The 13,899-nt window shown below is 35.2% G+C and overlaps 1 protein-coding gene across 1 annotated transcript in view; it reads left to right on the top strand.

Annotated features, from left to right (window-relative positions):
• The window catches only part of UNC13C (unc-13 homolog C), a 136,382-nt gene that overhangs the window by 35,632 nt on the left and 86,851 nt on the right, over positions 1-13,899 (top strand). The window contains exons 6-8 of the mRNA XM_066196662.1: positions 3,848-3,919; positions 8,418-8,637; positions 12,602-12,829. Of these exons, the coding sequence (XP_066052759.1) occupies positions 3,848-3,919; positions 8,418-8,637; positions 12,602-12,829 (520 nt within the window). The remainder of the gene's footprint in view (positions 1-3,847; positions 3,920-8,417; positions 8,638-12,601; positions 12,830-13,899) is intronic.

Below are 13,899 nucleotides of genomic sequence, written 5' to 3'. Positions count from 1 at the left end.
CATCACATTAAAAATAATATCAGTGTTTGGAAAGTGATTAAAAAATGGCTTGTCTTCAACTTTTTTTTCCTGCTGATAAAAGTCTCTAGATTTTTTTAAAGGAGAAATGAAAAGATGATCAAGAAGACTTTAAACAGTCTCTAAACCAGAGGAATGAGTATTGCATGACACAGCCAGCAGTCATGAACAGTTACATGAGCCTGGTTGTTCCTCTGTGTTATTTGAGCTGTGAAAGACACAGCTTGCCTGTTTAATTGTGATAGAGGACTTCTCTTTTTTTGACTCAGCACATTTTGTCATTTAACATGTAATTGTAGTGAGTCCAATTTGCTTTTACTTAGAGTTACCATTTTTCAATGTTTTTGCTAGAACAACTTCTAATTATATTAATTTATTTACTTAAGCTGCTAAGGCAAATTTGGAGGTAATAAATTAGACAGTGTAGATATGAGTTATTAGGTAATCTAGAAGGCCTTGAGCATAAAGAAGACTAATTTCTTTTAAATCCTGTATTAGGGAGTTGCAAAACAAATTAAAAATTAAATAGACAATGGTCTGCTTTATCATCCTCACTTATTGTTTGGGGTTTTTGCTAGGCTTTTTGATTTTGATAATTTTTTTCATATTTTCATAATTCATCAGTACTTAAGGTCTTTATGCTCTGCTGGTCAAATTTTTACCTAAGGGAAGACATGAGGTAGTATCTGGACATCAGTTTGAGACAAGTATTAACAAGTTCTGTGTCCTGTTAAATGAGAGGGGTGAAACACTGCAGGTTTGTGTTGCTCTCCATAGTCTTTTGATGCTCTGATCTTTTGGACTTCCTGGAAGTTCCAGCTGATGAGCTGCACTTACCTTTCTTTCTTGCTGCTACTTGAAAACAGAGAGGCAACAGGGGAGGAAGTTTTCTCGTTATATTCATAACCTGTCACCTTGTTTCCCATAGATAAACCTGGCAGTTTTCCCCCCTTCCTCTTTCCAAAATGCTCACTTCTCCTTATTTCATTCCATACCTAAAAAGTGACACTGCTATGTGTTCAGTGTTTCATGCTGTTGAATTATCACCAACTTCAGTGTTTTAGAACAGAAGCATTTTATGGGTTTTCTCTTGTAGATGTAGTTTGTTCTGATAGTGGTATATAAATGGAAATAATCCTTGTGGGGTTTTTTCACTAAAATCCCTGTGAATTTAATCCATATGACTGTTAATCTACTGGTTTATCACAAATCCCTCCAGATATCACTTTCCTCCAACATGACAAGCACTTTATTAGGAACAGCCTAATTATCTGTGTCCTATTAGGTTTTGTTATTTTATATAGGGCACTATACTATAATTTTAGACACATGTCTGATTAAGAAGCAAAATAGTAAAGCTTCATGATTCCAAGGGCACCCCTTGGGAGAACTGAGCTTGAAGGACACATGACAGGGTCACAATTGCTTCCTCATTTTTTTTTCACACAGGAAGTAGTATCGGTTTATTGACTTACAGTGATAGCACGAAACTGCAGTTCTGCTGGCTCATGTTCTTTGGTATTGCTGGAGGACAGAACACAGCAGCAGTCACTGCCCTATATTTGAGGTTAATGTTCTTATGCCCTTTGTGCTCCTGTCCTGACAAGTTGTTCACATTGCTCTATTGCTTGGAATGGCTAGGATTGTGCAATTGAGACCTAAAAGGGTAAAATCCCTTCCTAAGTGTAAGGGACATGAAAACTATAGAACTAGTATAGTGCAGGCAGGTAAATCTACATGGATACTTGGCAAGACTTTGAGAAAAAACCTGTGCTTCAAATGGGATCAAAACGGTGATGCTTTTAAAGTACATTGTTTTAAAACCCAAAACTCTACTGATTATGAAAATTGTTTCTTTTCCTCTTAATGATCCAAAAGAATTTTTACTTGCCATTTTTAACTTTGTTTTTTGGTCTTGTAGCATTGGATTTTGACACAAAAAGTGTGAAAAAACAAAGCCTGAACACTGTTTAATCTTTCCTGTGACTTTGTCAATCTGACTAGCACACCCATATCATTTCTCACATTAGCAGAATTAGAATGAAATGATGGTCACAGAGAAGTAAGCAGAATTATTTACTTAATAATAACAGAATGGAGAATCTGATAGCAAATTAATGGCACAGAGTTGGTAAATTGCCGAGTTTAAAAGAAAACAAAAACAAAAAGAAAAAGGGAGGGTTCTTTTTAATAGGAGAGAGATGAATTGAATACTACTAAGCCAAGGATGATTTCTTACCCTATAATTGGTTTCACAAGATTAATAATTCTGTGTCAGTCTGGAAGTTTAATTATTATCAAGAGAAACTTATTAAAAATTGAATCAGGGAAAGTGAACATTTAAAATTAAAATTGAACAGTCTTATAAATAAATAAATAGAAATCCATTTTAAATATACCAGTGTTTAAAATTATATAATTGGAAGAAATTGAAATTGTCTCTTCATCCAGAGATTAATGATGCAGTCATTTTGCTGATGTCAGCCTAAATTGCTTCTGGCCCAGTATGCATTTCACAAAAATAAGAATGTCACATACAAAGTATCATTTAAACTTTTGCTCAAATAATTTTGTAATGATAGACTACAGAGACCCACTTCACAGTTAGGTGAAAATCTGTAACCTCACAACAAAGGCAACAACAGACTTATGGTTAGTGGGTGGTATAATTGATCCACACCCTGCTAGACTGTGAGGGCAGCAAAGCATGACAAAGCAGATAGTGGATGACAGAACACCAGAGATAAGGCAGAAGTGTTCAAATACTTGGAATGATTTAGAATAAGAGAAAGCACAATGAAAACAACACTGCAGGTGCAGTCCAGTAATATAACAGTGTTATGGTTGATATTGTGCACAGTGGAATAAATCTCATCTGTTTCTGTCAGGCCAAAAGGATTACTGATAGCAGAAGTGATATTCAGATTTGAAATATTATTTGTAAAACACACAGAACTCATTCCTCAACGGTCCTCTCTGATCTTTATATGTGCTAGTTAATTCTCAAGAACCCATTTAAATTTCTGAGGTGTTGCAATAAGGAATATAAAATTTCCTTGATTATTATATATTAAAATTACTTTATTTTAAGTCCCTTTCTATGTATCATACTAAAGCAAAAGAGTTCATCTCTACAACCAAGTGCATTGTCTTCAGAACCAGAAGCTGTCAATATAGTTACAACATCATGTAGCCAAATGAGGACAGATTGACACAGATTTCTGGTTTCTTTTCCTGTCTCAAATAACCATATTTCTCCATATAGCAATCCATATTATTGAATTAATATTGTCTTTAAGAAAAATAATACTTTAAGATTTCTTGAGGTCTTTTTATTTAAGAAGTATTTTGTATGCATACATACCATTTAAAAATGCTCAGTGAGTTACAAAAATTATCCAGACTGACAACTTGAACCATAAGAATGCTGCAAAATGATCCCCATGTTGCTGCAGGCACAGTGAGCTTCCAAATTAGGGCAGGATGCCTATCCGTGTACCACATTAATTTGGTTGGCAAAGTGGAAAAACAGTGACAGCCTGTGGTTTAAAAATACTGAGTCACAAACCTCTGAATAACAGGTTTTGTATTAGAAATGGCAGTTCAGCTGGGCACTGCTGAAAGAAACAGTAATGATGATGGAAAGTGTACTTCCATTATGTACTGAAACCCTAAAAATTGTGAGCTGCAAACAGTAACTAAAAGGTTGTGTTCTTCTACAGTTTTGTGTACATCCAGTAGCATAATCAAGTACTATTTGCCTTCCATTAGATTCAACAGCTGGTATTGCTTGTATAATTGGAAACTCTTTTGAATTTGCCTTAAACAGACACTTGCAGCTCGAAAATCTGGTATTTCCATGGCCATGCTCATCCGGACCTCCATAAATACTGATGAAATGGTAAGTGTTTTCAATGACAGGTTTAAGACTTTTAAGTAACAGAGAATTTTTTGTGCAAAGATATCTAAAAATTATTTCAGCTTTACACACTCCAAACTGGATGAAATTGAGTGTATTCCGTTTATTCTGTAGAAACTTCCAGGGAACTTGTGCAGAATTTGCTGCCAGAGTCACATTAGCAAGAACAAGTTTGCTTCTGCTGACTCCCATCCATGGCTGTCAGAGGGGACTAACCAAGAAGCCTTTGATTTAAAAAGCAGTTACTTGGGGAAGACTTTTGTTCAACTGTGCCATGTTTACCTGCAGTCTTTCATCATCTTTCTATCTTCCTCACACTGTGAGTGCAATTAGCACAACAGGGCTCTGCAAGATGGGTTTTTATGATAATTTTTTTCCCAGTCCTTGGGATATTATTTAATTTTTTTAATGTAACATATATGATTCTAGAAGAAATATTTAATTCATACAAGAAGTAACCACAAGAGTCTTTTGAAAAAGCATACTGTCATAGCTACTAAAATTCATGAGTTGTGGTTTTCCATTACTGATTTCACTTAAATTTGGCAAAAGACTTTTTTTTAACAAAAAAACAATAAGTGCCATTTCCTTCAAGAATACTTAAATTGTGATGCAAGATTTGTATGATTGAACTAATCAAAAGCAATGATTTGAAGAAATACATGCCCATTTTGTGTTCCTCAAATTCCTAGTGCATACATAGCCTTCTAAAATACATCAGATTCTGAGGAAAAATGGAGTTGAATTTTTCTTACTTTGTTGTTAAAGTCCATAGCAGAAGAATGGGACAACAGAAAATACTGACAGGTGTTCTGGGAACTGGAACATGTAGCACAAATATTGGCATCCATTAGTCTTACCTGGTTTATTTTGAACTTTCTGTACTTATATCATAATCATAAAGTCATGATTTGGTGGTGCTCAGGGATGGATTGCTGAGGTAGAAAACAGCTGGTGTTTGAAATGTTCTTCCAGTAGGGACAGTAGTTATTTTATTCTGCTATCTCAAAATAGCAACCAAGATTGATAGAATGGAGAACTATGGGATTTTAAGGAGTTCAAGGCTGAGAGAAAATTATAGAGGAAAAACTTATGGCATCCAAGTGCTACAAAATAAAGATTTTTTTCAACTTTTTTATAGTTTGTACCTAAATAGTTGAGTTCAGTAAGAGACACTGAAATACTCCATGTAATTTACTAAAAGATGTTTACTAAACAACGTTATGTATAAGAATTGCTACCTTTTATGACAAAAAATACAGATTCATCAATTTATTTACATGCCTCCTCTCATGTAAGAACTACCAGTCTCTGAATTTGAAGGGCTAAAGTTGCAAGTTTTGGAGATAATATTAACTGCCAACAAATGCAGGACAAGAAAGAATAATTGGACCACACTTAGAGATTCTTACATAAATGGTCCTGTTCAGGAGGAAAGAAAAAGGCAGCAAATCCCAGTGAACAGCTCAGTCCAAACATGTCTCCAATGCTTGCCATCAACCAGAGAAACTACTGAACTCATTCAGAAGAAATGGAAAGGGAAAATTCATTTGAGTTTATTTTAATACCTCTGTATTCTTTGGCCTCCGTTTGAACCATGCCATATGAAAAACTCTGTACCAGCAATAGGTATTTCTTAAGAAATCTTGAAAAGAAAAGAAATATAAGTCCAAAGGCAGACAGCAAGTGTAATTTAGACACATGAAAATTCATTTGATGAGAAAATGTAAAAAGCTAATTCAGAGTAGAGGTGAATAAGAGAAGGCAGTCCTATGCCAGCCCTCACTGCACATACCAAGGGACAGGGAGTGCTCTTTCACAGACAAATGTAAGGGCACAGCCAGTAAAGCCTCTTGCAAGATATTTAAAACCAGGGAAAGGCACTACTTTTCTACCTCTCTAAGTAGCCAGCCAAACTTAATAGCCTAGGGCTTCATTACACTGGGTAGAGCAAGATTTGAAAACAAAAAGGACAGACATTTTCAGGCATAAAAGAATTCTCAAGATACCCTCCACTAAATGAAGATGTGAAATGCAGATGAAGAAATGGAGTCACCAATGAAAGTTAAGGAAAAAGCATCCCCTTTGGGCAAGTAATTCTTCTGGTTAAGGCTTTTCTAGTTTTTACCCTGCCTCAAGTTTTTCTGGAGGGAATATTAGTGACTCTGGTGGGTGGGGGTTATTTGGCTGATTAGATTCAGTATGAAAATTCTTTGAACTAATGCCTTTTATTAAAACTCAAGTGCCACCTACTCAAAAAATTATACCCTGAGGTTAAGGCTTTGAGCTTTGCCACATGTCACAGCTATCCTTCTGGTACAACACACTCATGACACAATGAGTTTGTGTGTTCTCAAGCACAGATCCAAAGACATTTTAAGCAGTTTAATAGTTAGACACATTCTTTCAGTCGAGCACCCATTTAATTGCTTTGTTGAACAAAGATGGAGCTGGATGTTTTTGAAAATTATACATCAATGACATCGATAAGTATTTCAAGTATATGACAGAAGTAAATTTTCCTTCAGAGGATAAACAGATAACTAAATAATTCTCCTATATGCTAGTAGTGCTAAATGTTGCCAAACCAGTTATTAGTTATTTAGTTATATTGGAAGTTATTAGTGCTATGTTTTTATGCTCTGTAATTCACATAACAGAAACATTTAAACAGAGAAGAGTAATAGGAATGAAAGCCTCTAGACAGTAAGAGAAATAAAATTCTCCTTTGCTGTTTGCTTTATTAACAACAGGGGAAAGAACATGTTCAGCAGCAAAACCAATCTACAAATTGTGTCTTTCAGCTGAGAACTTCATTTACCCTCAGATGTTTGTTTTAAGGCCTGTTGAGGGTAAATTTCATTACTTACTGACATTTCAGAAAATGTAAAAGTTACTGGCGAAATTCTAGAAGTATTTATAATATGAAAAATATTGAGGCTGAACAGGGTGAAAGAGGTAGGATTTGCACTGAGGCTACATGAGCTCAGGAGTTGGGAGAGTGTAATCAGTGGTTTCTGAGAAACACGATTCTTCAGCAAGCTTTATAAAGTATAAATTCACTTTAAGTTGTTTTAAACTTTCTTTTCTGTAACATGGAAATCAAAGGCACAGTAATATACAGAAATGAGTTCTCCAGAGTTAGGTGGCTATTACTATCACTGTTCTTAGGGTCTGCCAAATCAAACTGGTGAACACCTGAACACCTTCACTTGCTTTCAGGGGAGTTATAAGGATAGGTTAAGAAGCACCCTAGATAGTAATTCAGTATTTGTTTCAGGCTTTTCTGCTGTATCAGTTGGTTTTTCTCTTAGTTCAGTTCTACAGTGTTCTCTGATGTGCTCAGATCAAATGTCCATGAAATGTCTCACCATTTATCTTTAGCCAGGCTTTACAGGATGGATATTGTTTTCAGGACAATACCCTAGGACAGACACAGACTTTCAGAAATATCCCACTGCGGTATGTTTTATAATCTGGTTTCTTCTTTCTAAAAGAAACAATTATTCATTTATAAGGGAACGAATCTAGAACTGAAACGTTCACAGCAGTCATGTGTGTGTTTAGTGAACAACCACCCCCTAAAAAAGACACAGTCAACCTGAGCTTGGTGCCAAGTTCTGCATGCAGGCTGCTGAGCTCTCCTTATTCCCAATAAATTGCCTGGACCTAGGAGCTCGGGGTGTCTGAAATAAGGCTCAAATAAACCACCCAGAGCATTGTGCCCATATAAGCCAAGGTCTTGTGTGCGAAACTACAGGAACTGCTTTGTTTTCATCTTATTAAGCACCATAGGGCTGAGACTAAGGTTGTTACAGTACTAATCAGTAAAAAGCCAATAACTGTTCTTTTAGTAGAACCAGTCATGGGTCTTAAGCCAAAACAGTCCCAGAAATGGGTTTGGATTTTTGAGAAGTATGGATCATTCCTGTCTATGGTAAAAAGCAACTTGATGCTTAAAATTAAGTAGTAAGTATGTTGTTACAGAAATACAGATAAAATGGAACCCTACAATTGGCTTGTTTTGATTTGATAAGATTATATAGAAACTTGGTATTAGAGGACAGAGTTGGATATAATGAAAAGACATTTTGTGCAGTGTGCTTAAGTCCCTATAGGAAGTATTTGAATATTCAGAATTAATGTTAGGTACCTACTTAAGATGCCCCAATGAATGTAAGACTGCTTTTTTTTTTTCATTTCTGCCTCAAAATAGGAAAAAAATTATATAAGACCTTTTTTTAATTGAACAACTTGATTATAACTTAACTCTGCTGTGTATGTAATCAGACAAAACAGTCATGCAGAGTTCTTTTCAAAGTGTAAAGCAAAATGAGTAAATCAGTATTTTGGAAATTATTTTGTACTTCTATGTATATTCTGATATTTTATAACATTTTAAGTGTAAATGGTATATAGTTTAGAAACAGTTCATTTGTGTTAAACAATAAACCTGAAGGGTTTTTTTCTTACCCAACAGAAAATACATGTCTTCAAGAAGACCCTGCAGGCTTTGATCTATCCAATATCATCAACTACACCTCATAACTTTGAAATTTGGACAGCTACAACTCCCACATACTGTTATGAATGTGAAGGCCTCCTTTGGGGCATAGCCAGACAAGGCATGAGATGCACCGAATGTGGTGTCAAATGCCATGAGAAGTGCCAAGACCTCCTAAATGCTGACTGTTTGCAGAGTGAGTATTTCATGACAGCTGAAGAGTTGTATTAATTCACACCTTTTGATTTTGTGTCCATGTTCAGCAATATCTTGAAATGAGGGACCAGATCACACAAAATCAGTGAAGGCATGTTGATGCACCTCAATTGAGAAGCTAGCCAGAAGCTTTATGGAAAACCTACTGTTAGTTTTGCTTTCGTCCTTGAAATCTGTCAAACATTGCTGGGCATTTACAAAATAATGCTTGCTAATATCGCTGAATTATTTACTTTCCACTGCCTATGGCAGCATCTGAAGCCATTTATTATTTGAAGTAAACCCTCTTTGTTTTACTTAACTCAAAACACAAAAAATGTCAAAGGAAATATTAAAAAAATTTCTGCTTCTTACTGTAGTCATATTGATGTGCTATATATTAGACAAAAATATGGAACAGTAAGTAGGATCTTGTCCCTTCAAAATACTAAACCCTGTATGTGTAAGGGAAAAAAAAATTAGTAAGTTATTTGGCACTAGAATTGAAGCAAAACAACCTTTTCTTTACTTTTTTCTTGCTTAGCTTGGTTCCAGCCACCATGAATTCTCCTGTGAAAATATATCAGGTGTATTTAAGCGATTCTTAAATTACAACACAATTATTATATGAGATCCTGATATTCTGATTTTGAAATGGGCTTCCATACTCTGGAGTTATTCAAGACTGTTCACTGTTGATATGTTCCAAAGCTTCTACACATAGGAAAACTACAAAGATATTTCACTCACTTTGTGCTTCTTTTCACTGTCTTCTCTGTGAGAGGAGCTGTCACAAGGGATGGATGCTCAAGGTTTATACTGCTCAGGAATTAATTAAAATTTCCCAGAGCAAGTGACCCCATGGAGAATAAATCAGTGACGAATTTCTAAATCAAACTTCCCAACTGTGTTTAATTGTGATTTTTCACTGTGGTGGAAACTGGGCTGTTGTCTCCTGGCCATATCACCAGCCCCAAAAAAAAAAGCCCCATTAAAAAATGGTTCAGAGCACCCTGATGCATTTGATGAATTTTTACCGATATATATATATGGATGATAAGTCTGAGGGCATGTAAAAAATAAATAAGATTGGAAATCATCTGTGGTATGAAGAGTTTGAGAACATTGAACAACTGAGCCTTAAAAGAGGAAGACCTCTAGAAGGCAAATTGCAGGTTAAATATTTAACATGCCTAAGGGATCCCACTCTTCTCATTAGTATGCAAATGTTTCTGAGCATCCTGTCATATTTTTTGCAACAGATTAATTGTTCAGTGTTCATAGTACACTACTTTGAAAATTTCTTGTTTCTTGTTTTTCATTGAAAAAATTAATTGACCAATTGGTTAAATTTTCTATTTCTGAGAAAGTTGATCCTAAGAGCATCATAAAGTGAAATGTAGCTGTTTTTATCATAGTCATCCTTTCGCCCATCTCATAATCAGTAGCATGCATTGGCCTTCAAACTTCTGTGATTTATTTTTTTTAATATATAATGATTTCTAATGTAGACTGTAGAAATTAATTCACATCTCAAGATCATTAGGGTCAATATATAAACTTGTTCTAAATTTGATTTGGAAGAAAACCAGTAACACTTTCATTAGCTCTCTCCTCTTCAGTAAGATATCCCTTTCTCTAACTAGGTGCAATATTAAATTAGAATTGATTTCAATCATGTTGAGTTTGTATCAGTCCCTAGGGTGAAAGGAGCTTGTTAACTTCCTATGTAATGTACGTTACACTATTGTCTTAATTAGTTTGATCAATACTGCATGAAAAAAGTTGTTGATAGACAGCAGTAGAGGGTGTCAGCAATAGGGGATATAAAACTAGTTGCAATAAATGAGTATAAACAGAAAGATACTTACTTAAAGGAAGTTGTATTTTAACACGTATTTCAGTTTTATCTGTGTTGTCTCAAAAATCAGCAAGGTTTCTAAGAGGCATATGCAATTGCCATTCAGATTGTGCCCAGGGTTTATCATTCAGTTGTGTTGTTGCGTTTCTACTTTTTAAGGAAGGGCAGAAAATAAGAGAAAATGAAAAAAAATTCCCTCCTGCATCTTCTAAGAGTGACCTGACTTTTTTTCCAGGCAGCTCAGCAATCATCTCTTTTGTAATAAAATCGCTAGAGAATTTTTCAACTGATGTTTTGTTTCATGATAGCACATAATTCTACTTCTACTAATTCCTAAATTTTCAGTCTGGATAATCTTTAATCACTAGAATTTTGGTCTTCCATATTCAGAAAGATTAGGTACTCTGAGCAAGAAATTTTCAAGATTCCTCAAGATTTAGAAGCCGTGGAAAACTTCTTGAAGAAGCCATCTAATTCAGCCTCTTGGCAGTCTAGGATCACTGGTATCTGCTATTTCAACCCACACATTTTCCAATCTTATAACATTATACACTCCCACTTTACATCTCTCTATATTGGAGTTGCCCTCCAATGTGCCAAGAAACCTTCAGACACATTGAAAACTGAAGAAAACAAAGCATGTAATATTTGGTTTGTAACATTTCACTGAAATCTTATGCTGAAAAATTACCCTTTCCAGCTCTACAGAGTTGATCCTTTCTTCTTTAGCCATTTCAAGCTGAGTGCCTAAACAAAAATTCCTTCAAAAGAGCATATTGGTGTTTGATAGTATTGTAAAGAAGGAACTCTGTGCTTCTTCAGAGTTGAATCTGAATTCAGTATCTGAATTACAATTGCATAATAAATTGTTCAAAATTATTTTGTTTTAATTTTACTAATCCTCTAAAGGGAACAGTAAAATACTTTAATCCTCCCAGGATTTGAGGATGGCTAGTTGGATGATGTTTTCATGACTTTTTGGAAGAGTGGAGTCCTTACTGCTACTAATGATAATTCTGACATTCAGTGCCAGAAGCCTTTGAGTTGTATTTAACAATATGAGCCAAAATTCAGCAATGCCTATAGCAAGTGGCAGTGTGTCATTGATTATAATTTTTTTAGTATTTTTCTATCTTGTTTTATATGTTAATCTCATCAAGAATTGAAATAGCCTGTTTAGCACTGCAGGAATTTAAATTTTTGCTTCCTACCATTCTAATCATACTGTTTGATGTTTCTTTTCTCACACTCAGCTGCAAGCCTGATTTTGGGGATTTTTTCAAGAGTATATTGTAGAAACATTGATCAGAAACCTTTTCCTCTGACAGAAAAATGACATTTTAATAAGGTGAACTTGAGTTCGTTTTTGAGAGGGCCTCTGAGATCAGTTACAATTGCTAGAGAGAGAAATCTCTCCAGAGCACTTCTGAAAAGAACTGTGAATAAGATCTGCAACAGCTTGGTCTCCTTAAAATCTTTTTTTTTTTTTTTTTTAAAGCAATAAACACTGTAGTGGTTTGGATATCCCCAAAAAATGGCCCATTTTCTGCCTGACATGCCACCACAGGCTAACAGAGTCTAAGAAGTATTCTCACACAGATAATTACCCTTGATCTCTTCTACCATCCACATATACTGACTGAAATTATCTGTAATGACCATTTTATTGGACAGGGGACCCTCTCTATTCCATATCCATGATATATTAGTTTCTTGGGTAGGCTCTCTTTTCCAAAAAGTCTCCCTAGTTTTATACACAGGTGTGGTGTTTAATGATTGCATTTTGAAATCACAAATTGGTGCTTACTGCTCAGTACACATGTTGAGATGTTTCCACAGTACAGATTGGCACTGAATAGTATTGGTTTAATAAATAATTTTATATACAACACATATCACTGATGGAAGCTGGATATTCACCCCTCATGTTGAACTAAATAAACTGATAATTTTAGATATCACAAAGAATATATATGAGGTATTATTCAGGTGAAATGGAGATCTCCTTCAGGTACTGCTGTACCAAGAGTTGACTGTAGACCCTAGACGGGAAAAAGAACAAAATTATTTTCAATAACAATGGTGACCTTTTTTCTCATTTCAGGAGCAGCTGAGAAAAGTTCCAAACATGGTGCAGAAGACAAAACACAGAATATTATTAGTGCTATGAAGGAAAGAATGAAGATTAGAGAGAAAAATAGGCCAGAGGTGTTTGAAGTGATCCAGGAAATGTTTAATATTTCTAAAGAAGATTTTGTACAATATACAAAAGCAGCAAAACAAAGTGTTTTGGATGGAACATCCAAATGGTCAGCAAAAATAACTATCACAGGTAATTTTCTTCTGTTGTAAGAGCTCTTTCTTTCCTATTCCCCTGGTTCAGGAGCAAGATTTTTTATAAGTAGAGCTGGACTGTGTGTTCAATTGCATACTTGGTGCATTTACAAGCAATTGGATTTATAGGATGCCAGCTGCAAGAGTTGAGTTTTAAGTTGCCAAAACCACTTTATATTCTACTGCTCTAGGAAGGAGGACAAGTGAAAATAATTTATCTCCTCTACCTCCTACCAATATCTCCCGTGCTAATGACGAGCTTTTGGCCACCAACTGCAAGAGTTAAAGTTCACTAAAAAACGGCTTTGAATGATTAAAAAAACACTTGAGCTTCAAATTCCAGATCTGATTGGTTTGAAACTTATTATACATTCATGTTGCTTGACTAAGGGTGTGTTCCATTTTAGTGATGCTGATGTTGCATAATTCTGCTCATTCTGAACATATTCCAGATGGCTTCCAATTGCATTAGCCTGGTTGCTCATGAAGATTTCCAGGTCCTCTGACTTTGACATTTCAGTTTTTGAATTAAAACCTCAGCATAAACTGAGGCTATTCTGAAGGTTGAGAGGTGGTGCATGAAACTCAAAAGAATAATTGTGGAATTTTGGGACTGTCACCAAGCACTCGGGACATATTTAATTCATGTGTTTATTTTTAGTTCTACCTCTAAAGGATACTGAAGGCTGTCTTGTATAATACAGGCCAGTATAATACATACAATTTTTTTGCTAGGCTGTCCCTTAATTCTACTGCATAAATAGGAGAGAGATACTTCCTTGCCTTCTAAAAGTTTCCTTGTGGATTTAGAGTGAATGGGGAAGACAAAATATGCTATTTTATTCCTAAGAGTGTTTTCAGAAATTGGATGTGTTAAAGACTAGCAGAATTTTACTTCTTTCACTGAAGTCAGCACATACAACTGAACCCACACCAAGAGCTGATCTGCTGAGCAAGGTGCCATTTTTAGGTAATCATTTTTCTGAGCACACCAAGGGAGCTTCATTATCCAAAATGATTGACATTAGAGAATGTTAACTAAATGTTACCTCTGAGATGATTTGAATA

This window comes from Chamaea fasciata, unplaced genomic scaffold, assembly GCF_029207755.1.
Source record: "Chamaea fasciata isolate MVZ Bird 193981 ecotype frontalis unplaced genomic scaffold, bChaFas1.0.hap1 SCAF_14, whole genome shotgun sequence".
Classification (NCBI taxonomy): Eukaryota; Metazoa; Chordata; class Aves; order Passeriformes; family Sylviidae; genus Chamaea; species Chamaea fasciata.
The sequence above is the reverse complement of the archived record's forward strand: the minus strand, read 5'-3'. Positions and strand labels throughout refer to the sequence as shown.